At 47.8% G+C, this 23,229-nt stretch overlaps 1 protein-coding gene across 3 annotated transcripts in view; it reads left to right on the plus strand.

Annotated features, from left to right (window-relative positions):
- The window catches only part of DOP1B (DOP1 leucine zipper like protein B), a 97,291-nt gene that overhangs the window by 61,130 nt on the left and 12,932 nt on the right, over positions 1–23,229 (plus strand). For 2 of the 3 annotated variants that reach the window (XR_015240439.1, XM_086675941.1), the window contains exons 18-31: positions 2,042–3,671; positions 4,156–4,267; positions 4,908–5,096; positions 6,372–6,494; positions 8,496–8,630; positions 13,348–13,403; positions 14,707–14,811; positions 14,908–14,974; positions 16,797–16,941; positions 19,399–19,484; positions 19,701–19,810; positions 19,915–20,061; positions 21,040–21,101; positions 21,612–21,740. Coding sequence is in view for 2 of the 3 variants with exons in the window: in XM_086675941.1 (XP_086532067.1) it covers positions 2,042–3,671; positions 4,156–4,267; positions 4,908–5,096; positions 6,372–6,494; positions 8,496–8,630; positions 13,348–13,403; positions 14,707–14,811; positions 14,908–14,974; positions 16,797–16,941; positions 19,399–19,484; positions 19,701–19,810; positions 19,915–20,061; positions 21,040–21,101; positions 21,612–21,740 (3,096 nt within the window). In the remaining variant the exon portion in view is untranslated. The remainder of the gene's footprint in view (positions 1–2,041; positions 3,672–4,155; positions 4,268–4,907; positions 5,097–6,371; positions 6,495–8,495; positions 8,631–13,347; positions 13,404–14,706; positions 14,812–14,907; positions 14,975–16,796; positions 16,942–19,398; positions 19,485–19,700; positions 19,811–19,914; positions 20,062–21,039; positions 21,102–21,611; positions 21,741–23,229) is intronic. The other variant, XM_086675942.1, reaches the window with a different exon arrangement.

Genomic DNA, 23,229 nt, shown 5'->3' on the forward strand with positions numbered 1-23,229 from the left:
GGCGCCCCAGGAGACTCTTAAATACAGAGAACAAACTGAAGGTTGCTGGTGGGGTGTTGGGTGGAGGGAAGGGCTACGGGGATGATGGGCATTAGGGAGGGCACTTGTTGGGATGAACACTGGCTGTTGTGTGTAAGTGGTAAATCACTAAAATCAATTCCTGAAATCATTATTACACTATATGTTAACTAACTTGGAGTGAAATTTAAAAAAAAAATGAAAAAGGAAGTTTTAATGCCACGTGTGCTGGTTTTAAAAATCACACAGCACTTCCTGCTGCTTCCTGTAGCCCATGTTCCCTGCACCCTTCCCAGTAAGAGAAAATGTTTTTTCCCTGCCTTGTCCTTCCCCTGGAAGGACCTAGAAGTGTAGTGCCTTACTCACGCTATCTGTGTAATAGTGTAGAAATCTATACTGAAGATATTACTATGAGTATCAGGCAGCTCGTCTATTTCTGTCTTATTCTTCCTCCTTCCCTAATCTTATTTAATGTTCACGGAATAGATTTGCTGAGAGCTGTGTATTAAGATGGTTTGGTGATACATACCAAAGTCTTCTTTCTGGTTGTTGTTCCTGTTTACAGAGACCTGAAATATAATATAATATAATATAATATAATATAATATAATATAATATAATATAATATAATATAATATAATTGTATTTAATATGTAATCATGTATTTTATTTTTTATAAAACGTTATTTTTTTTATCTTATTACTTTGTTTTGAGAGAGAGGGTGCATATGCGCAAATAGGGGAGGGGTACAGAGAAAGGGACACAGAGAATCCCAAGCAGGCTCTGCACTGTCAGCACAGAGCCTGACACAGGGCTCCATCTCATGAACCATGAGATCATGACCTGAGCCGAAATCAAGAGTCGTACGCTTGATGGACTGACCCACCCAGGTGCCCTAAGACCTAAATATTTTAAAGTATTGCATATTTTCTGATTATAGAAGTACTAACATGCTTATTTTAAAAATTGAACGGGGCACCTGGGTGGCTCAGTCGGTTAAGTGTCGAGTTTGGCTCAGGTCATGATCTCGTGGTCCATGAGTTCGAGCCCCGCGTCGGGCTCTGTGCTGACAACTTGGAGCCTGGAGCCTGTTTCAGATGCTGTGTCTCCCTCTCTCTCTTACCCTCCCCTGTTTGTGCTCTCTCTCTGTCTCAAAAATAAATAAACGTTAAAGAAAAAAACTGAAGTAAAAACATACATCAAAGTCCCTTGAAATGCGATTAGAGCTAGGTACAGATAATAGTTTGATAGTCTTCTAGATTTTTTTCATAGCTGTGTATTTCAGATGCTCTCATGTAAATGAGCTCATTCACCACAGCCTGATTCTGCAGCTTGATTTTTCTTCCCCCACCTTTTTTTTTTAATTTATTTATTTATTTTGAGTGAGAGACAGGGCAAGTGGGGGAGGAGCAGAGAGGGAGAGAGAGCGAGAGAGGGAGAGAGGGAGGGCACGAATCCCAAGCAGGTTCCACGCTGCCAAGAAGCCACAAGTTTATAACCTGAGCCACAACCAAGAATCGAATGGTCGCTTAACTAACTGAGCCATCCAGGCGCCCCTTGATTTTCCTTTTTTCGTGTAATATATCCCACACACTGCTCCGTATCAGGACACATATCTTTTAAAAACCCGAGTAGCACTTCATTGCATGCGTGAGCTGAGGTTTTTTTCCAGTCTACATGTTTTGCTCACGTCCCGGTTTATCCTCACACATGACTGTCCAATGAATACCCTTACAGCTTTGAAAACTTTCTGCTTTCGTTTCTGTGGGATGCGTTTCTTGAAAGGAAACTGCCGAACAAAATAATACGCATTTTTAAAAATCACCCTCCCCGTAAAAGTTGTTTTACTTGTCTGCCTGTTGTCCGTAATACAGTGTGGACTCAAGTTGTTATAGTTTTTTGGGGGAGTTTTATTAACATTGATCTTTCTGTCTGGCTTTTTAAGATAAAGATCGTTCTAGAACTGACTTATCGTGGCTGACCCTCCTGTTCTGAAGTCATTTGTCGTTTTGTAATTTCCAGAAGACTTGCACCGTTGGTTTCACCGGCAGAAGACGCCTTTCAAAGAGGCGGGTGGAGCGCCCGAGCTCCAGGAAGGCGGCTCGGAGGAAGCTGCGTCTCTGAGCCAGTTCACCACCGTCGACCGTGAGGCCATCTGGGCCGAGGTGGAGAAGGAACCAGAGAAGTGCCCCCCAGGAAGTGAGCCGAGTGAGGACGACCTGCCCTACTACGTGGACTTTCCCGACGGGCCCGCCTGCAGCGCCGTGGACAGCAGCGAGCACACGGAGTCTGCGGACACGAGCTCTGCCCACACGGACAGTGAGAACACGTCCTCCTTTTCTTCTCCTTCCCACGACCCGCAGGAGCTGAGCAACGAGGAAAACTGCTGCGCGCCCATCCCCATGGCTGGCAGGGCCTACCCCGAGCGCTCGGCCTTGCTGGCAGCCTTCCAGGCCGAAAGCTTCAAGCCCACTGCCAAGTTGAGCCTGGCGCGCGTGGACTCAGACAGGACCCGGGCGTCCGAGTCGTTGTCCAGCGACGAGGAGGCCGACCTGGAGCTCCAGGCCCTCAGTGCGTCCCGGCTGCTGAAGCAGCAGCGGGAAAGGCAGGAGACCATCGAGGCCTTGTTCAAGCACATTCTGCTCTACCTGCAGCCCTACGACTCCCGGAGGGTCCTGTACGCCTTCTCCGTGTTAGAGGCCGTGCTCAAGACCAACCCCAAGGAGTTCATCGAGGCGGTGTCCAGGACCAGCATGGACACCAGCGCCACCGCGCACCTCAACCTCATCTCCAACCTGCTCGCTCGCCACCAGGAGGCCCTCATCGGCCAGAGTTTCTACGGGAAGCTCCAGACCCAGTCTCCTAGCGTGTGTCCCCACTCGCTGCTGATCGAGCTCCTCACCTACCTGTGCCTGAGTTTCCTGCGCAGCTATTACCCTTGTTACCTGAAGGTCTCCCACCGAGACATACTCGGCAACCGGGACGTGCAGGTCAAGAGCGTGGAGGTTTTGATTCGAATAATGACCCAGCTGGTCTCCGTGGCCAAGTCCGCCGAGGGGAAGAATGTGGAGTTCATTCACAGCTTGCTGCAGAGGTGCAAAGTTCAGGAGTTTGTCCTGCTTTCGCTGTCAGCATCCATGTACACCAGCCAGAAGCGCTACGGCCTGGCCACTGCCGAGCGAGGCCGGGCCCTGCAGGAGGAGAGCCTCTTCGAGGAGAGTCTCATCAACCTGGGCCAGGATCAGATCTGGAGTGAGCACCCGCTGCAGATCGAGTTGCTGAAGCTCCTGCAGGTGCTGATCGTCTTGGAACATCACCTGGGCCAGGTCCAAGAGGAGGCTGAAAATCAGCCAGAACTGTCCCGGGAGTGGCGGAAAGCCCTGAACTTCCAGCAGGCCATCAGCGCCCTGCAGTACGTGCAGCCCCACCCGCTCACCTCCCAGGGGCTGCTGGTGTCCGCCGTGGTGCGAGGGCTGCAGCCGGCCTACGGCTACGGCATGCACCCGGCCTGGGTGAGCTTGGTCACGCACTCCTTGCCGTACTTCGGAAAGTCCCTGGGCTGGACGGTGACACCTTTCATTGTCCAGATTTGCAAAAATTTGGACGAGCTAGTCAAGCAGTATGAAAGTGAATCTGTGAAGCTCTCTATCAGGTACGGCCAACCCTTTGATACGCTATTCTTGCCTTAGTGACAGTTTTTTGCGAGGAATGACTAATTTGCCATAGAAGCCACTTGGAGAATCATTTCAGCCTGATCAGCCGCCTGTCTAGCGTCGTCAGGAGGGGTATCTAGGAACGAAATGCTCCCATCCTTTACTTTTTATTCTACACAGATACCCAGCCCAGCTGAGTATTGCCGTCACTCTCCGTTGTTTTTGCAAAACAAAACTAAAAACATGCATCACTTTCACAGAAATTCTAAAACATCTGAAAACATTTTTCTAGAATGACCGTATGAACTTTACGTAAAATTGCACAAAGGATGCCCATCGTTATTATAACTATTTCAGTATGAGGGCCCCGGTTTCTTTAAGATACCGCTGTCTCTCTGGTTTCTGTGTTTCTAGATAGGATTAAATATTTTACAGCCTCGTTTTTAAAAATTCTCAAAACAATTTCTCATTTCTTCACCAAAGCATAACCGCCAAGAGGGAAAACATCTCTCCGGATTATCCACTCACTCTCTTGGAAGGTCTGACAACCATTACTCACTTTTGTCTTTTGGAACAACCCAACCAAAACAAGAAGGTAAAATTTTTTTTCTGAGTTTGAGGCAATTTTCTTGTATTGTTTTGTCTTCGTTGGGTTATGACCGGTTCAAATAAGAAATGTGCAGCACATGTGAGTAATGAAAATATGTATGCAAATGTATGCTTGCAAATGAAGTGCATATGCAAATACGCATGCACAAGGCTGTGTGAGAGTAAACAAGTGTAGTCTGTTCTTCTGGCGCTCCCTGGGGCTCCTTCCCAGTGCCCAGTGTTAGATCAATAACCAAATGGGATAAAATGTCCTCTTTCTTGGACATATTTTTTCCTTGACCTCATGGCGTTTGTGAAATCTGCAGTCTGAAGCCATTTTAGCTGTTAGTTGCTCTGACCTGTTGGGGATTAAAATTTTAGAATGCAGCTGCTGCTTTGGCCGGATGACCAAAGGAGTCTGTGACGTGGGGCCTCGGACTCCCAGGGGCGCCTCTTAGAAAGAAGGCTATGGGTTGAAATGCACAGGAAAGCATTTTGCTTCCAGATCCCTGCCTGTGGGACTTGTCAGAGGTGTGAGTGCTACGGCCCAGACTCCCATCCCACCAGTGCCCTGGCGATCACCGGATTCTGGTTATCTAGTTCTGCCACACACGCAGCCGAGACTCATGTTCATTTCCAATTCTTAGACCACTGCTGTAAGCGATCCGACCAATTTGAAAAATGCCAAGAATGCCATTCTGGAAGAGTTGCCTCGAATCGTTAACACCATGGCCCTTCTCTGGAATGTTCTCAGAAAGGAGGAGACTCACAAGAGACCCGTCGATCTCCTTGGAGCCACGAAGGGATCCTCTTCCGTTTACTTTAAAACCACCAAAGTGAGAGAACTTCCTCTGTGGTTTGATTATCTCTTTTGTCTTGTGTTGTCCCACCAAAAATAAGTACGTACAGGAATGTGTACATAAATAATCAGTGTGTGCTCAGTGAAACCCAAGTTAGGCATAAGTCGGAGATAGAAACCTCCAGTTAGTTTGTTAGAATAACTTTCCTATTCCTGACTAAAAGGCTTTGTGAGTTTTTAACCTGTTTTTTTCCTTTCGCCCTTTTCTTTTAAACTAGAAGTTTCTGGGGGTTTAAAGATCTTTCCTATTGCTCTCAAGCATTTCTGTAACACAGCTTGTCTCTTATGTCCAGCTTTTAATATTGCCTTGGACACATGGGCACGTCAAGGCAGAATGTTAGGGTGTCGCTGGTTTTTTTTATTAAACCAGAAATGCAAAGCTCTAGTTTACTGAGCTCTCCCCCAGTTCTAACGGTCTCTGCCTTAGAAGCATCCGGGCACGTGGCTCAGTCTCTGTTTGCCAGGTATGGTGGCTTGGAATTATCTGGCCATGTCTTGTGTCTGCTGACCACCCAGTGCCAGGTGTGGCCTCTGGGCTCACTCAGGCATCCAGCAGCCCAGGCTGGGTGGACTGGTTCAGAGCATGGGGAGCTGGGGAGCCTGGGTTCAGCTCCCTGGGACCTTGGGAAAGTTCACTAGCCTCTCTGTGCTGGAGTTTCTTTGGTTGGAAGCACACACCGTCCAAAGTGCTGTACAATTATTAGCATATCTAGCCCTCACATAGGAGGTAAGCGCTCTTATTAGTCCCAAGTTAGGAACAAGAACACTGGGGCGTAGAGAGAGTGAGTGCTTTGCAGTCAGTTATACATCTGATAAGGCAGCCCTGAGGCTGGACCCAGGACCCAGGAAGGAGGACATCTCCCTCATGTGCTCGTTGTATCTAAAAATAATAAAATGATATTAAATATAGGCATAGGGGCATAGTACGTGCTCAGTAAATTCATTCGAACAAATATTTGCATGCCTGCGGCTGTGTGCTGGGCCTTGTTTATACCCGGTGAGCAAGATGGAAGAAGTCCCTGTGCTCACGGCAGACACAGCCGTTACCCTCCAGTTTAAAAGTAATGACGAGAAACAGTGAGAGGAAACGCTGGACATTCTGATGGCATGTGACCAGGGAACCGGACTGGGGCTGGGCTTGCGGGGCAGCCTTCCCGAGGCCAGCTAGCGGGCTTCTACTCCTTGCGTTACAGGCGCTGCGTAGTGGCCCCGGCCCCACTCTGCCATAACTCTTCTTTTTCCCGTGTTCTAGACCATACGACAAAAAATTTTAGACTTCTTGAACCCCTTGACGGCGCATCTGGGAGTTCAGTTAACAGCCGCTGTTGCAGCAGTATGGAGCAGGAAGAAGGTTAAACGCCTCAGTAAGATGAAGGTAGAGTTTAAAAATCAAAGTTGTATTTAAACTTGCTCTGCCAGGATCACCAGAGTCACATGCAAGTGACGGTGGTGTTAAAGGCCGGCTCGGGAAACCGCTGAAGTGCTTTCACTGCTTTAAATGCGTAGATGACACAGGCGTGTCACACTCCAGCTGGGACTGCAGGCGGGCAGGCGGGCGGGCAGGGAGCTACCCCTGGCTTCTGCTTTCGGATCTCTCTGTGATGAATGTAGAATACTTCTTTCTATTATTATCTTTTTGAGATTATTTTGACAGAAAGAGAGAATGTGTATACGTAAGCAGTGGAGGGACAAAGAGGGAGACAGAGAATCCCAAGCAGGCTCCACGCTGTTGGCACAGCGCCTGACGCGGAGCTTGAACTCATGAACCCAGAGATCATGCATGACCTGAGCCGAGATCAAGGGTTGGACACTTAACCAGCTGAGCCACCCAGGTGCCCCTCTTATAGATGTTTTAAACCATAAAATACTTTGCTTTTTGTTTTAAGAGAAGTCTTAGGTTCACAGCAAAATTGAGGGGAAAGTACAGAGATTTCCCCAGTACCCCCTACCCTACACACGCATGGTGTCCCCCATTATCAACACCTCCCCACAAAGTGGTGTGTTTGTTACAGTCAGAAACCTACTTTTTGACACATCATTATCACCCAGGACCCATAGGCTTTTTAATTTGTAAAAATAGTACTTACAAAAATTTATACCTGATTCAAATCCTCACATTCCTGTTCCCAAAGATAACTTCGTTTTACATTTCATCCATTCTTTATCCACTGTGGTCCATCACTCAGTCCTCCAGGGACTTGGTTTATTTCTGTAAAACCAACACAAGCCTCTTCCTTTTTTCTCTCTTGACCATCTAGGTTCCTATGTCACACCTCCCTCAGAGGGTCTTTCCCACCCCCTGGACACTATCTCAGTGTCCAACATAGGCTCCTATTCCCTGAGGAGGCATAAGAGGTTGGTGGCCCAGGCCACCCAGCTTAACACCTGTGGGGTATTCACTGGTGGTAAGTCTGATCCTTCCAAGTGCATGTAGCCACATTATAGAGACTCTTGACATCAAAAATGTGTCTCCGGGGGCACCTGGGTGGCTCTCAGTCAGTTGGGCATCTGACTCTTGATTCTCAGCTCAGGTCTTGATCTCAGGGTCGTGAGTTCAAGCCCTGTGTTCAAGCCCTACATTAAAAAAAAAAAAAAAAAAAAAAAAAGATGTGTCTCCCATCCCTGGGATTTCCTGCCAAGGCCAACTATCAAGAATCTGATTTATCTGTTTTCTCTGTTACCATCCTCATACTTCTAGGGCTACCTTTCAATGTCAGCCTGCTTCCTTCAAATTAAGTGTATGTTTCTAAAATGCTCTCTGAAGGGTGCCTGGCTGACTCAGTTGGTGGAGCATGCAACTTTTGATCTTGGGGTTGTGAGTTCAGGCCCCACGATGGGTGTAGAGATTACTTTAAAAAATAAATCCTTTCTGGGGCACCTGGGTGGCTCAGTCAGTTAGGTGTCCAACTTCAGCTCAGGTCATGATCTCATGGCTCATGAGTTCAAGCCCCGTGTCGGGCTCTGTGCTGACAGCTCAGAGCCTGGAGCCTGCTTCGGATTCTGTCTCCCTCTCTCTCTGCCCCTTTCCCACTCACACTCTGTCTGTTTCTATCAAAAATAAATGTTGAAAAAAATTGCTTTTGATAAATAAATAAATGCTTTCTGAGCTTGAACGTACCAGTGTCACTGCCCCATCATCAACTGCACCTGTTATTCCTAATGTATGTCAGATGCTAATTCTGTCACAGTGATTAAATGCTTAGCTCACTCTTTGTCCCCACCAAGAGAGTCCTTTACCCAGTTTTTGTTTAAATATTTATTTAAAATATCAAAGTTCTTTCTCTGGGGGCAGCTCTTATAGAAGACTTTCTGTGCATTGTTCTTATGTTTGTTTTCTCTCTGTGAGCCTTAAGGGAACTATTTTTTTCCTTGGCAGATTGTCCCGGCGGCAAGCACATCCCAGCTGACCCTTGTCGACTTGATTTGTGCGCTCAGCACCCTGCAGACAGACACGGTGCTTCACCTGGCAAAGGAGGTGGTGAAGAGGCCGCCGCAAATCCGAGGGGACGAGGTCAGGAGCCTGGGGATCTTCCAGATGAATGCGTGGCGCCCTCCTGTCTCTGTGTCTCATAAATTGTGTTTGGAAGGGAAGCAGAAGTCTCAGGAGCAGCTAGGATTCCCTGGGGGGTGGCATGGAGGTATTTTGCTGGGCTTGGAGGAGGCCACGTGAAGTGTGCCCAAAGGGCTTTGGTGCACCTGTTTGAAGGTGGGAACCACCGGAGGTCAGCGGCCATCTTTCATCGTTCCCTCCTTGCTGCGGCACGCATTGCCTGGGAGTGGGTTCTTACCAAGTGCCTGCAGTATGCCAAGTTGAACAAAACCTTTAGAAAGAGGAAATGACACTTGCCTCAAGGAGCTAGCAGCCTAAAAGGCATCAAAGAGAAGCAAAGCCAGACACTAGTTGAAGGTGGTAAAGGCCAACTTATATTCCGTAGCTACTGTGTTAGGGGAGAGAGCGGACCTCAGTTCTGATTTGTGCAGAGGTAACAGAGTACTTTGAGAAATGGAGGAGTAGGAAGCGTGAAGGAGCAGGGGCTCCAGCAAAGCCAGGGAAGTAGAAAATTACAAAAAAGTGGGGAAGGGGATTGGTCATTGTGAGTAGGCTGTTGGGTTTGCTGACCGGTGCTCGTGGAAGGTAGGCTCCTATACTCCCGGAGACTGGGAGACAAGGGCCCTGTCTTTCCCAATGATGGTACTCCAGAGGACGGCTCCCAGCTCCTTGAGAAAGACAGTCCTGTTGTAAGAAACGTATGTGCATCTCAAAGGACAGAGGAAGGATTTATAACTACACTTTCCTTAATAAATGCTCTGAGAAGGAAGGTCAGGAGCCTGTTAGGTGCCGACTGAGCACATGGTCGATTGTTTTGGCAGCCTTGAACAATCTTGGGCAGGCATTTTAAGGGGGCTGGGGTCATCACCTGAGGGACACCACCTTGAGCTGCTAGAAACCCTGGTGGTGTTTGTTCAGGTTAGCGTGGAGGATGGACGGGATCATTTCTGCTGAAAGTCAGTCCTCGTAGGCCAAAGTGGAGGCCTGGTGGAGAAGAGAGCTCTGACCAGAATTCAAACTTTGGTAATTTTTACATAAAAGAAAAAAAAATGGGTCAGAGGACAGGACTCATGTGAGGCATTCTGAGAAGGAAGAGATTTCATCTGGCTGCAGCAGAAGCCGTGGTGTGTAGAGAGCTAGGATGGGACCATGAGGCTCCTATGGTTTTGCAGGCCGTTTCTGCGTAGCGGGTGTGGAGTCCTTGCTGCCCAAGGCCTCTTGCAGTCATGTACAGTGGTTTTGAAACAAAACCACTTGGGGTTTTTTTTGTTTTTTTTTTTTTGGTAAGATTTTATTTTTAAGTAAACTCTACATCCAACATGGGGCTTGAACTCCCAACCCCAAGAACAGGAGTCACATGCTCCATTGACCGAGCCAGCCAGGCTTCCCAGAGGTTTTTGTTTTTACCAAAGCGGGGAGCCTCATTGAAAGTGTAGGAGCTGTTTTTGTTCTTAATTCATTAATTTGATAGAAAGCAGGGATTTATTTCAGCCTTGAAATAATTGCATTCTATGAAGTGATTTAAAATTTTTAGGAAAAATATAAGAATAATTACATAAATGGAAACTAGTGGAACGGACAAAGTGATTATTTAAAAATGTACGATCTCACGGTCCGTGAGTTCGAGCCCCGCGTCGGGCTCTGGGCTGATGGCTCAGAGCCTGGAGCCTGCTTCCGATTCTGTGTCTCCCTCTCTCTCTGCCCCTCCCCCATTCATGCTCTGTCTCTCTCTGTCTCAAAAATAAATAAACGTTAAAAAAAATATATATTTTTAAAAAAAAGGGGGGGCGCCTGGGTGGCTCAGTCGGTTGGGCGTCCGACTTCGCCTCAGGTCACGATCTCACGGTCCGTGAGTTCGAGCCCCGCGTCGGGCTCTGGGCTAATGGCTCAGAGCCTGGAGCCTGCTTCCGATTCTGTGTCTCCCTCTCTCTCTGCCCCTCCCCCGTTCATGCTCTGTCTCTCTCTGTCTCAAAAATAAATAAACGTTAAAAAAAAAAAATTAAAAAAAAATGCAGTTTTACTGAAAAAAATTTTTTTTGGCAGCTGGGTAGTGCAGTCAGTGAAGCATCCACTTTCGGTTCAGGTCAAGATCTCGTGGTCCATGAGTTCAAGTCCTGTGTCAGGCTCTGAGCTGTCAGCCTGCTTCAGATTCTGTGTCTCCCTCTCTCTCTCTCTCTCTGCCCCTCCCTCACGCTCACACGCACGTCTGAGCATGTATGTGCGCACGCTCTCGCTTTCCAAAGTAAACATTAAAAATATATAAAATAAAATTACAGTTTCACTCAAACAGGTATTTGTTGTATACCAGTATTTGTAGTAGCGTTGCTCACAGAAGTGAAAGGGTAGAAGCACCCCAGGTATCCATCGATGAATGATTACATAGACCAAAGCAGGTGCATCCATGCAACGGGGTATTCCTCAGCCTTAGAAAGGAAGTTAATTCTGACACCTGCTGCAACACGGATGAACGTTGAGGACATGTCAAGCGAAGCCAGTCACAGAAGGACCAAAGTGAAAGGATTCCACTTATAGGACGTCTCTAGAATATTCAGTTGTGTAGACAGAAAGCAGAGTAGTGTTGCCAGAAGTGGGAGGAGAGAGGACAGGAGTTACTGTTGAACGGGGACAGAGTTTCAGTTTGGGAAGATAAAAAAGTCCTGGAGACGGCTAGTGAAGATGGCTGCACAACATTGTGAAGGAACTTAACGCCACGGAACTGGACACATAGGAATGGTTATAATGAGGGGCGCCTGGGTGGCTCAGTCAGTTGTGTCTGACTTTGGCTTAGGTCATGATCTCACAGCTTGTAGGTTGAGCCCTGCATCCAGCTCTGTGCTGACAGCTCAGAGCCTGGAGTCTGTTTTGGATTCTGCGTGTGTGTGTGTGTCTCTCTCTCTCTCTCTCTGCCCCTCCCTTGCCCACCCTCTCTCTCTCTCTCTCTCTCTCTCTCTCTCAAAAGCTAAATAAATGGTTTTTAAAAATTAAAAAAAAAAAGAAATGGTTAAAATGGTAAATTTTATGTATACTCTATTACAATAAAAAGTTTTATAACAAAGGAGTATAGCTTTGAATTTTAAAGTTCTCACCCAGGATGGCAAACAAAAGCTGAACCTTGGAATAAGCACTGTTCTCAGCCATTTGTCACCCTGTATGTGAGAAAACTGGCCAAGAAGGTCTTAGGCCATGTTCATAGCTCTGCTTGTCTTGGAGCACAACTCTGCCTTTGGTCACGTCTTCCTCCAGAAGGGCCCCCCTTGCACGTGGCACAGGGTAGTGGTCTTCCAGCCAGTGGCACGTGGCACAGGCCTGCGAGGTCCTCCAGCCAGTCAGCTGTGCCCTTCCTTCGTTCCAAAACTGAAGATAACTGTGCTTCGGGGGTAGGGAATCCTCAATAGTGAAACCGTGTCTGCCCTTAGTCAGCTGTGTTCTAGTTGGGTAAAGAAGACGAACCAGCCTAAAAATGAGCGCCACGAGGCCCGGATGGTGGAGCTGTTGAAGCCCTTAAGGGATCAGCTGTGAAATGTCATGGGAGACGTCCACGGCATGTGTTGGATGTCTGCCCCGGGGGCCTCCCTCGAATGCCCGGGAGACTTGTCGTCTTTCGTTCTGGTACATAAATATTAAAGTAATCAACCCTGAAGAGAGGAGCAGGGTTGGAGAAACTGTCAGATCCTCGGTGACTTTGCATCTATAACTCTGAGCCAGTCTCAGGTGTCAGGAAACTGACCCTGCAAGCTGTGGTCACTTCTATGAGCAGCAGTACAGCTGCAGAACCAGCGGGAGCTGTCCTCCAGGAGGAGGCTCTGCGACGGCTTTTGTGGACCAGGCAGGCCCTTGTAGTTTTGTTCCTTCATGTTGCTTGAAATTCTACAAATATCTGCAACTCGTGGGCTAGAAATAAACCACGAGGGGGCGCCTGGGTGGCTCTGTCAGTTGAGTGTCGGGCTTGATTTTGGCTCAGGTCATGATCTCCAGGTTTGTGAGATTGAGCCTTATGTCAGTGTGGAGCTGCTTGTGATCCTCTCTCCCTCTCTCTCGCTCTTCCTTCCTCACTCATGCGTGTGCCTGCTCTCTCTCAAAATATATAAATAAACATTAAAAAAAACCATTAGATCTCGTCTGGCTGGCTGGTTTTTGACTGTTCAAACAACAAAATTACATTTTATTGATTAATCAGTTCAACTTCCCTAACTTCCGCAAATAGCTTTTTATAAGCAAGAAGAGAAAAAAATATGTTTTTAAAACCAGTTTCTAAGTGGCTCCAACCCCTTGGGATGTAGGGAAGTTGTCTGGGCTGAGTTTGAGGGAATTCCTTGAGCTAAGAATTAGAACTTTTTATGGTCTCTTTTCGGTAGTGAGTCGCATGCACTCATGAGGGTCCACTTGGGCCACCAAAGTTTTATTACACCACAGCTTCCCCCAAATACTTGTTACAAGCCTGGAGGGGACTCGCCCTGAAATCTGGTAAGAAGGGCGGTGATGATTTGGGACCTCACAGTGTGCATGTGTTTTGTCACGCTTGGGGGCTGCTTTCCCATGTGCTATCCCATCTGAGAGACTCTGGCTAAAATCCTTTGCTTTGTGAGGATGTAGACTCTCTTTCGTTTTGTATTCTAATTCTTTTTTTGACCTTATTTCCTAACCAACGTGGAGTGATTGGTTTCACTTTCATTTTCAGAAAGCGCCGCTCGTGGATATCCCCGTGTTGCAGTTTTGCTATGCTTTCATCCAAAGGTAAGGCAAACCCTTCACAAACTTTGCTCAGTCGCAGCAATCACTGCACAGATGCAGTTGCGCCGATTATAAACGTAACTCCCAATTGCATTTCTTGCCAACTGGAGAGCCTTAGTTCAGAAAGCATCTTGAAGGTGTCCTGCCTGGTTTCTTCCCAAGGTGTGAGAATGAATGCCCTGAGGCTCTTCCTTCTCCTCCAGAGATCCAATCGGACTTTGTAAAATCCGTGTGCTGTCCCTTGAACACTTCACATTCGGCGTCAAAGTGTTAAAGACTTAGAAAAAGGAGAAGTGATTGTTTTGAGTCCTCAGTGCTTTCCTGTGGTTTCTGCCTGTGAGCTTCGTGTCTGTTTTCAGCCTCTGCTACAGGGGACGTTGAAGCAGGTTCCCCAGGTGGAAGGGAAGCCATACCGGATCCACCGTGCAGGGCTGCCTCTGTCACGGTCACGAAGGCGAAGTGGGGGACATAGTCCCCTTCTCGTGTGGCGGGAATTGCACAGTCAGGCAGTCTGACAACCAGGTCCCATTTCCTTGGTTAACAAGGCTCTCGGGCCAAGCTTCTTGCAGCTTGCCACCCCCACGGCTACAGGCGGGTAGATCCGAGCGTCATAGTCCCAGGAGTCCCTGGGTCTGGGGTTAAGTTCGAACCCGCTGTCGATACTTCGCCCACAAGCGATTTTCCAGTTCCTTCTTCCAGGGGTTAAAGAGGAGCTGGTCACGTCCGTCCTGGTGGTCACTGCTGTGCTTTGTAATGCTGGCGGGTCTCAGCATTACGGTGGTCTCAGTGACCCATGAGCCGTCAGCAGCTGCAGATTTCCATCCTCCTCCTCTTGCAGGGGAGGCACTGCTGAGGTGGCTCAGGACTTGAACCTGGAGCCCTTGGGCTGCGGCCTGTCGCACTATGTGGCCTCACCATGAAAACTACTGAAGATCAGCTCCTGGCGGGTGACCTTGTGGGCTGATGGCTGCGCCCGTTACCAGCGACACTGGAAAGGCCAGATATTAGAGCTAGACTGGCCCGAGGGGTCAGATAGTCCTCTGGTTCAAGGCCTTTGTTTGATACACAGGAAACTGGGAGCATCTGACTTGTCAGCAGCAGGATTTCTGGTCTCCAGACTCCCCAGGTTCTTGCCGGAATACAAAAATGTAGCTCGTGCGTATTTTAATTTGAATAAGAACAAAGAGGTCAGTCAGATAGGCCATATGTCCTCTGCTTTCCAACTGCCTGGACCTAAAATGTGCTTATAATGTATGTTTTGACTTGTTCACCGTCGGGTTATTTTTTCCTGCTTTTTTAAACATAGGCTGCCAGTCACGGCCTTGCAAGAGAACTTTCCTTCGTTGTTGGGCGTGCTAAAGGAATCCGTGCAGTTGAATCTAGCTCCGCCTGGATACTTTCTGCTTCTCAGGTACCGTGCCCCAACAGTCACGTCACCGTGTTTTCCTGCCAGAATACATCTTGTTCCTGCAACATTCTTAGTCTGAAGCTGCTTGTCTCTCAACAGCATGCTGAACGACTTTGTGACGAGAACTCCCAACCTGGAAAGCAAGAAGGACCAAAGAGACCTGCAGGTCCGTGTGTGAAAAGGGTAGCGATGCCACCGTTCCAGGAGTAGTGGCCGCCTTTAGAGGACGTGCTCGTGGATAATCAGCACTGGGCAGAATCGGCTCTTAGATCTTTGTCGTCACATCTCACTTCCTTCGTTACGTCTTTCGGGGGCTCGAGGGACCCGGGCCGGGGTCTCCTGCTGAAGTTCTTGCGTCCGGCCTGAGCAGTCCGCTAGGGATTGACACGATGCCCCCTCTCCCCCACCACACACAGATAGAGGTGGAGACGCCTCCTGCACAGCATTAGGACAGCAACTCCGTACACGTGGATTTCTGTCCTTGAAACCATTCTGGCCCCTCCTTGCTGAAGCAGTATTTGCTCACAGGAAGTTTCCAAAAACCTGAAAAGTAAAGGTGAAACTCACCCCAGGAGAAGGGAAGCCTTAGAGTAAAATGCCAACTACAAATAGATTGGCGGGGTCAGGAAATCACGATTTTGCAACCATTAGAATCGCTGGTTGAGGGGCTTTTGGAGCCACGGCTTCGAGTTAAACCGGGATGTGTATCAGTTTTACAGCCCTGGGGATGTTACTGCTGACCATTATTCCTGGCTTTTGTGAAAGGTCTCTCCGGTTCCAGTGCTGCTGATCCACTGGAGCACGGTTTAAAGCACAGCCAGGCTTAGTTAGACAACCCAGGGACCCGCGTGGCCTCCACTTGTGGGGAAGAAAGCTGACGCTGCACGACCAGTACTTGGACAGCACTTCCCAGACTAGCCTCTCAAGGTCACCTGCCTCGTGGCCTATTACCTACAGCACGCCCCTGCCTTCTGTCTGTTCTGGCGGTAGCGTTGGCCTTGGGGGTTACGGCAGCTGGTGTGCCTCACCCCTGCTCCCTTTGGTTGCTCCCATCTCATGATGCCCAGCCTCTCTGACACCCCAACTCCTCACCCCTGCTTCGAGGCACACCTACACCTTTTCCCTGCCCACTCGCTGCGTGGGAAGTGGGATACCCTCCGAGCCCTCAGTCTCTTTTCTTGCTCTTTCTTGCCACCGTCGGCCACACCACACCTCTGCCCGGGTTCGCCGAGGTAGCTCCCTCACGTGCACCCCTCTTCCCACTGGCAGTGTTCTCGCTCTGTGCCTGACCACCCCAGCCTACCAGTTGGGCTTACGGTCTAAGTCAGGATTGTTCTGTTCTCAGACGGCAAGGATGTGCAGCCAGTCTTTGCTGGTGAGACTTGATGGTGCTGGCTTGAGAAAGGGGCTCAGCATTTCTGCCTCCATCCCAGCTACTTGGCCAGATTCTTTACTGATTATACTCCTGATATGAATCGTTCCTCACTTCACCCTCATCGAGTCAACTTAATTCAGTTAATTTTGTTTCTTGTCATATTATCGAAGGATGCCATTCTAGCAAGGACCCATGGTCCCAAAGACACCGGAAACAAATCTGCTAGATGGCAGTGTGCAGCTATAACTTCCTGTTTCTCTGTGGCGTGCCCATGATGGCCGGTATGGTAGCCGTTAGCCCCCTGTGGCTGGTGAGCACTTGAAATGTGGTTGGTCTGAATTGAGTGTGCACATCAGATTTCAAAGGTCTAGTGCAAAAAAAGAGTGTGAAATCTCATTAATAATTTCTATATTGATTACGTGTCGATCATGTTTTGGGTATATGAGGTTAGAAATTGTGAACTTGTTTCCTCTGACCCTCTAATATGGTTCCTGGAAAACTTCACGTTACCTGTGTGGTTCATAGTTGTGACCTATGTTACGTTTCTACCGAATGGTGCGGTTTTAGGCATTTCAGCATCTTTTCCTGAGCTAACTTCCTTTCTTCTTTTCAGGAAGTCACTCAAAAAATCCTAGAAGCTGTAGGGAACATTGCTGGCTCTTCCTTGGAACAAACCAGCTGGCTAAGTAGAAACCTGGAAGTGAAGGCCCAGCCTCAGATCTCTCTAGAAGAATCTGATGCTGAGGAAGATTTGTGTGGTAGGTACACGGGGTCAGAAAATGATACCTGCTGGGGTGCCTGGGTGGCTCAGTCTGCTGAGCGTCCAACTCTTGATTTTGCCTCAGGTCATGATCGCAGGGTCGTGGGATCGAGCCCTGCATCAGGCTCTGTGCTGTGTAGAGCCTGCTTCAGATTCTCTCTCTCTCTCCTTCCCCTCTCCCCCACTCATGCTCTCTCCCTCTCTCTCTCTCTCTCTCTCAAATTAATTAGTTAATTAAAATTAAAAACTAAAAGGATTTCACAGTGGTGTGGGCAAGAGACAGTGTTGGCTTAGAGGCAAGGGCGATACAAAAAGGTGGACTGATTTAGATGCAGAGTCCACAGAACTTGCTCATGGGCTGGATGTGGTGGTTAACAAAAAAGGCAATCAAGGATGACTTTGGTTTTTGGCTTACGCAATTTATTGAGGTGGAAAAGACTGAAATAGCATTCTGGAACAGGAAATTGAGCTTGGTTTTGCAAGTATTAAATTTGAGATGTCAGAGAAAGAGCCAGAAAAGACACTTAGGTGGTCACTGGGGTTGGACAAAAACCAAGAGAGCGTAGGGTCACAGAAACATAAGAGTGCTTCCAGAGGAAGGGAGGAATAACACAGTGGAAGACTGCCAAGAAATGGAGGCAAGTCGGACAGAGACCCACTGGGCTCAACAACATGGAAGCCTTTGGGCTGGGAACACCAGAGTAGGTAGAGAAGAGGCTGGGGAGAAAAGGAGGGGGAGGAGACAGCAGTGACGGCATGAATGCAGAGAACTCCCTGAAGCTCACTTGTCAATAGGACAGTAACCAAGTAGAACCAAAGGCCAAAGAATATCTCTTACTTGATTTGTTTTTAAATTGGAGTATGCCAGGGGCGCCTGGGTGGCTCAGTCAGTTGAGTTTCTGACTCTTGATTTCGGCTCAGGTCATGATCTCACAGTTTGTGAGTTCGAGCCCCATGTCAGGCTCTGTGCTGACAGCACGGGTCCTGCTTGGGATGCTCTCCCTCCATCTCTCTCTCTCTCTCTCTCTCTGTCCCTTGGCTTGCTTTCTCTCTCTCTTCCAATCTCAAAATAAATAAACATTAAAAAAAATAAAAAATAAATAAATTGGAGTATGCCAACACATATTTGTGTGGTGACCGAACAGTGCGGCAGAGGTGTGCCTGGGTGGCTCAGTTGGTTAAGCATCTGACTCTTGGTTTCGGCTCAGGTCATGATCTCACTATTCGTGGGTTCAAGCCCTGTGTCAGGCTCTGCACTGACAATATGGAACCTGCTTGGGATTCTCTCTCTCTCTCTCTCTCTCTCTCTCTCAGTCTCTCTCTCTCTCTCAGTCTCTCTCAGTCTCTCTCTCTCTCTCAGTCTCTCTCAAAATAAACAAACTAAAAAAACAGAAAAACAACAGTGCAGCAGAGAAGAAATAAATACCACAGAGAGAAAGGATAGTTAGAAAGCAAAACCCTTGATGGCCATGGGGCCAGAGTTGGTGTCATAAATGGAATTATGGTCTTCCCATAGGAGCTAGGGGCATGTTTATCAACACAGGAGACCAGGCAGAGAACATAGATATATATGTTGTAGATTAATAACTCATCGTGGCCAAACTGACAGAGTCCTGTTTGTTTCCAGTAATTTTCTCCATGAAATATGAATGAGGTTACCAGCTGACAAGGGGAGAGTATTGATGGTTATCGAAGGAGGATCTGAATTATGTTGGAGAGAAGGGAAGCCAGCGTACCACCAAGGTCCATGGGTGGGACTATCTGGTAGCCATCAGGTTCTTTTTGAGGTTCATGGTCATGGGGGAAAGTGAGGTCTGTCTCGTGGTTTGGTTTTCTCCAGAGCACTTACCTACACAGAACTGCATAGGCCGAACTTTGGGTTTCTCCAGGTTTGCATTTTTACAGGTGAGTGCCTCAGAGGGAGAGAACAGCAAAAGTCGGGATGCTTCCCAGGTAGAAGGCAGACCGTGGGTGCAGGTGGGGAGGCAGAGAAGGGCAGACCTGGAGGAGTTGATGAAGGATTTGGTGGCCTGTGCGAGGATCCGGGAAAGACAAGATACAGTCAGAGAAGGAGGCTGGAAGTGGAGAGTTGAGAAATTGATGACATCAAGGGTGTGATGGTGACAGACGGCAGAGCTGGTGCAGAGTAAAAGATTGTCGGAAGAGAGAAGAGGGTCAGGGGGCTCAGAGGCCGAGGTGTCAGATGGATCACCTAAGGGGCTGTTGATGCCCCGAGAACGATTCAGAGCACAGAGCTGGGGAGGAAGACAGTGAGTCGGCACTGACGCCCTTGATCACAGTGCTCAGATGCTTACTGTGGAGTCGAGCACGCTAACGGAGGACATTGCATACTCCGCGTGAGAAGAGGGACTCGTCACACGTACATGCGATGCTTTCGAGGCGTGAGTGGTGGCCCAGCCTTCGTGACTGAAACACAGCTGCCTCTTTCTGTCACCAGATGCCACCGCCACGGCTGCAGCAATGGTGTCCGCGTCCGCCCCGTCGGTATACAGCGTGCAGGCCCTGTCTCTCCTGGCAGATGTAAGTGCGCCCCCTACTGGTCCTCCCTCGCGGGCCCGACGGCCGGCTCCACGCTCTGTGCAGGCAGGCGGCCCCTCGCAGGGGAGCTCAGGAGTCGCTCTTGGCCCCAAGCTGCACCCCAGACTTTTCTTGGGAGGTGACATCCACCCTGAGGACCGACTCTCACTGTCGCTGGCTTCAGCAGGTTTCTGTCTTCTTGTGGTCCTGCTCTGGTAGGTCCTGGCCTCTCTCCTGGACATGGTTTATCGAAGTGACGAGAAGGAGAAGGCGGTGCCGCTCATCTCCCGCTTGCTCTATTATGTGTTTCCGTACCTGCGCAATCACAGGTATCCTGCCCGTAGGTAGCACACTAGCTTATGGGAAATGCATCAAGTGGCTTTCTTTGCACAGTCTTTGACCTCGACCCTCTTCCCTCCCTGTCCCTGTTCAGTGCCTACAACACCCCCAGCTTCCGAGCCGGCGCTCAGCTGCTGAGCTCCCTGAGTGGCTATGCCTATACCAAGCGAGCCTGGAAAAAAGAAGTCCTGGAGTTATTCTTGGACCCTGCTTTCTTTCAGATGGACACTTGCTGTGCACAGTAAGAAACGCTGCCCTGACAAAAGGGTGCTGCAAATGCTTGAGTGGAAAAAGGGTTTCGGTTTACATAATTAATTCTCATACTTGAAATGGGAGCGGTCAGCATCAGCCCAGATCCCGGGACGTCATTGTCACAAGCTTCCAGGCTAACTGTGTTCATGGAAGAAAGATCAGGTGTTTTAAAAATACAGAGGTGCATTTTTTTCTCAGGAGAATCTGAATTAAGGGAGCGTATTATCCCCAGAGCACACAAAACAGGGTTCCCGTGGCCCCTGGTCTGGTACTGCTCCATCTGGGAGTCACACAATATTCCACTAGCACTAAGATGACAGAGCCCACTAGTGACGCCATGGTGTCCTTATCCCATGTCTCAGCTTACACAGGTTCTCAGACCGTGCAGCCGGCCAGACACTTTGCTGGCAGAGATCCATTGAGGTACACACACAAGGTGAACTCCCAGTGCCTTTTGCTGGAAGGTCAACAAAACCACTCAGTGCCTCTCCCCCTGGTGTGGCCCAACATGTCCTCATTAACCACAGGGATAGAGGGCGGACACTGGTCAGCAGTCTATAAAGCTTGACAGTTTGCCCTGCCTCCCCCCAGAGTCCTGTGGCTTCCATCTCGAGCTCCTGTTAACCCTCCTGGGGACCCCATTTGAAAACTGGTGGTGTGTATTGCCACTACTCCCCACTTGTGTCCATCAGCACAAGCGTGTGAACATAGTCAAGGGCAACTCTTGAAAAAAACCATTCTTTGTTTACCATAAGCTGGGAATTATTCGTTCTTTCCCGTGTTATTCGTTGCCTGTGTTTAGTGTGTAAATGAAGACCTTTTGCTCACCTTTCCCTTGTATAAAAACTATTCATTTCAGTAACTTTTCAGAAAAGTCTTTAATATATCTAAAAGGGGGTGTGTTCTTAATGCCTTTAATCAGACTGTCATCCTTGACATATTTAATTTTGCCTTTTTCAATATCCAGTTGGAAGTCCATTATTGACCATCTCCTGACTCACGAGAAAACCATGTTTAAAGATCTAATGAGTAAGTTGTATGTTACGTGCACATAAGTCACTTTTAAAGAACCAATACATCATAATCAGCTTTTATCACATATTTCAGAACCCCACTAGGATCTTTTCTGGTGCCATCTAAGCTGCAGACCATAATGTAATGTGCATAACATGTCAGGACTAATGAATGAGCCTTCCCAGTTCCAGTCTGTTGACCAGAAGGCCCTGACAACCTTTTTGGCAGCTTTTCAGTGGAGGGATACTTTAGAGAGTAAGGATCGGTTCACTCACCGTAATTTATTAGGAGTACTTGTCCGTCCTTCATCCTCTCTTCCAATTCCCTGTCATTAATGATCATTAAAGAAAAGTTTCTGTTTACAAATAAATATGTGAGTAGTAACCACAAGATCATAATTACTTAGTCAAGATCACGACTTTTTCACCAGGAAGGATAGAAATTGCACTAGTGTGAATTTCCTGTCGCTTCCCTCTGACTACGGTTTTCTCACTAAACGGAACTTCCTGACTGTATTTATCATAGACATGCAGAGCAGTTCTTTAAAACTGTTCTCAAGTTTCGAGCAGAAAGCGATGCTGCTCAAGCGTCAGGCTTTTGCTGTCTTCAGTGGAGAACTTGATCAATACCACCTGTACCTTCCTCTGATACAAGGTAAGAAGGCCACCCTCCCTCGCCCTGAGCACACCCCTCTGCCGGATGGCAGACCCCCCGGCTGGCTGACTCGGGCCAGCTACCAGAGCGGCCCAGGGCACATTCTGGCAGGATGGTTGAGTGTTGAAATAGGCACTTGGCAGGGGTTATCGTAGAAGAACAATCCAGAAATGTATTGGTGAATCTGAAGCTTTATTTTAAAACTGAATTATTATAATGCTATTAGATTCCACTAGGTAGTCTCTAAAAGTCTGACAGTACTTTCTCGGCACTGTCCCTGCTGGATTCCTCCTGTAGTCAAGATATTGTGAGGTCACAGCACCAACCGAGGCTAGTGAAGGAGCAGGATTTTGGGGAAGTGCCTGACCTTTCCTTAACAGTACTTCATACTCACTCTGTTCTTTGCTTCAAAAATGAATTATTGCAGCTATTTCTTTTGCTTTATTTTTTATTTTTTTTAATTTATGTCCAAATTAGCATATAGTGCAATAATGATTTCAGGAGTAGATTCCTTAGTGCCCCTTCCCCATTTAGCCCATCCCCCCTCCCACAATCCCTCCAGTAACCCTCAGTTTATTCTCCCTATTTATGAGTCTCTTCTGTTTTGTCCCCCTCCCTGTTTTTATATTATTTTTGTTTCCCTTCCCTTATGTTCATCTGTTTTGTCTCTTAAAGTCCTCATATGAGTGAAGTCATATGATATTTGTCTTTCTCTGACTGACTAGTTTCGCCTAGCATAATACCCTCCAGCTCCATCCACTTAGTTGCAAATGGCCAGATTTCATTCTTTTTGATTGCTGAGTAATACTCCACTGTATATACATACCACATCTTCTTTATCCATTCATCCATCGATGGACATTTGGGCTCTTCCCATACTTTGGCTATTGTTGATAGTGCTGCTATAAACATGGGGGTGCATGTGTCCCTTCGAAACAGCACACCTGTATCACTTGGATAAATGCCTAGTGGTGCAATTGCTGGGTCATAGGGTAGTTCTATTTTTAGCTTTTTGAGGAACGTCCATACTGTTTTCCAAAGTGGCTGCACCAGCTTGCGTTCCCATGAATTATTGCAGCTATTATACATGATTTTGAAGGGTTTTTCTCCTCATAAAATGTGGAGATGGTGAAGTGGGCATTCTAAGTTCACCCTTCTCCACGATATGAAAGAATTCTCAAAAAAAAAATATGTTCTCCTTAACACTCACAGCCTGATTGGAATCAAATAAAATTAATACAATTCTTGACAGATTTTTTAATTAATACTACAAAGACTAGTGTAACATAATTTTACAAATATCAGAATTATGTTGTGAATCCTCTTTTGAGGGTCGGGTTTACTAGGCTATAGTTTACATAAAGTAAAAGTCACCCTTTTGGGTGTACAGCTCTATGAATTGGATTAACACGTATAGTCACGTAACCACCACCACAGTCAACGCACAGAACATTTTCATCACCCCGGAGAGTTCCCTTTGCTCCTTGGA

The sequence above is a fragment of the Puma concolor genome, chromosome C2 (genome assembly GCF_028749965.1).
Source record: "Puma concolor isolate L17-30 chromosome C2, mPumCon1.1.hap2, whole genome shotgun sequence".
Taxonomy (NCBI): domain Eukaryota; kingdom Metazoa; phylum Chordata; class Mammalia; order Carnivora; family Felidae; genus Puma; species Puma concolor.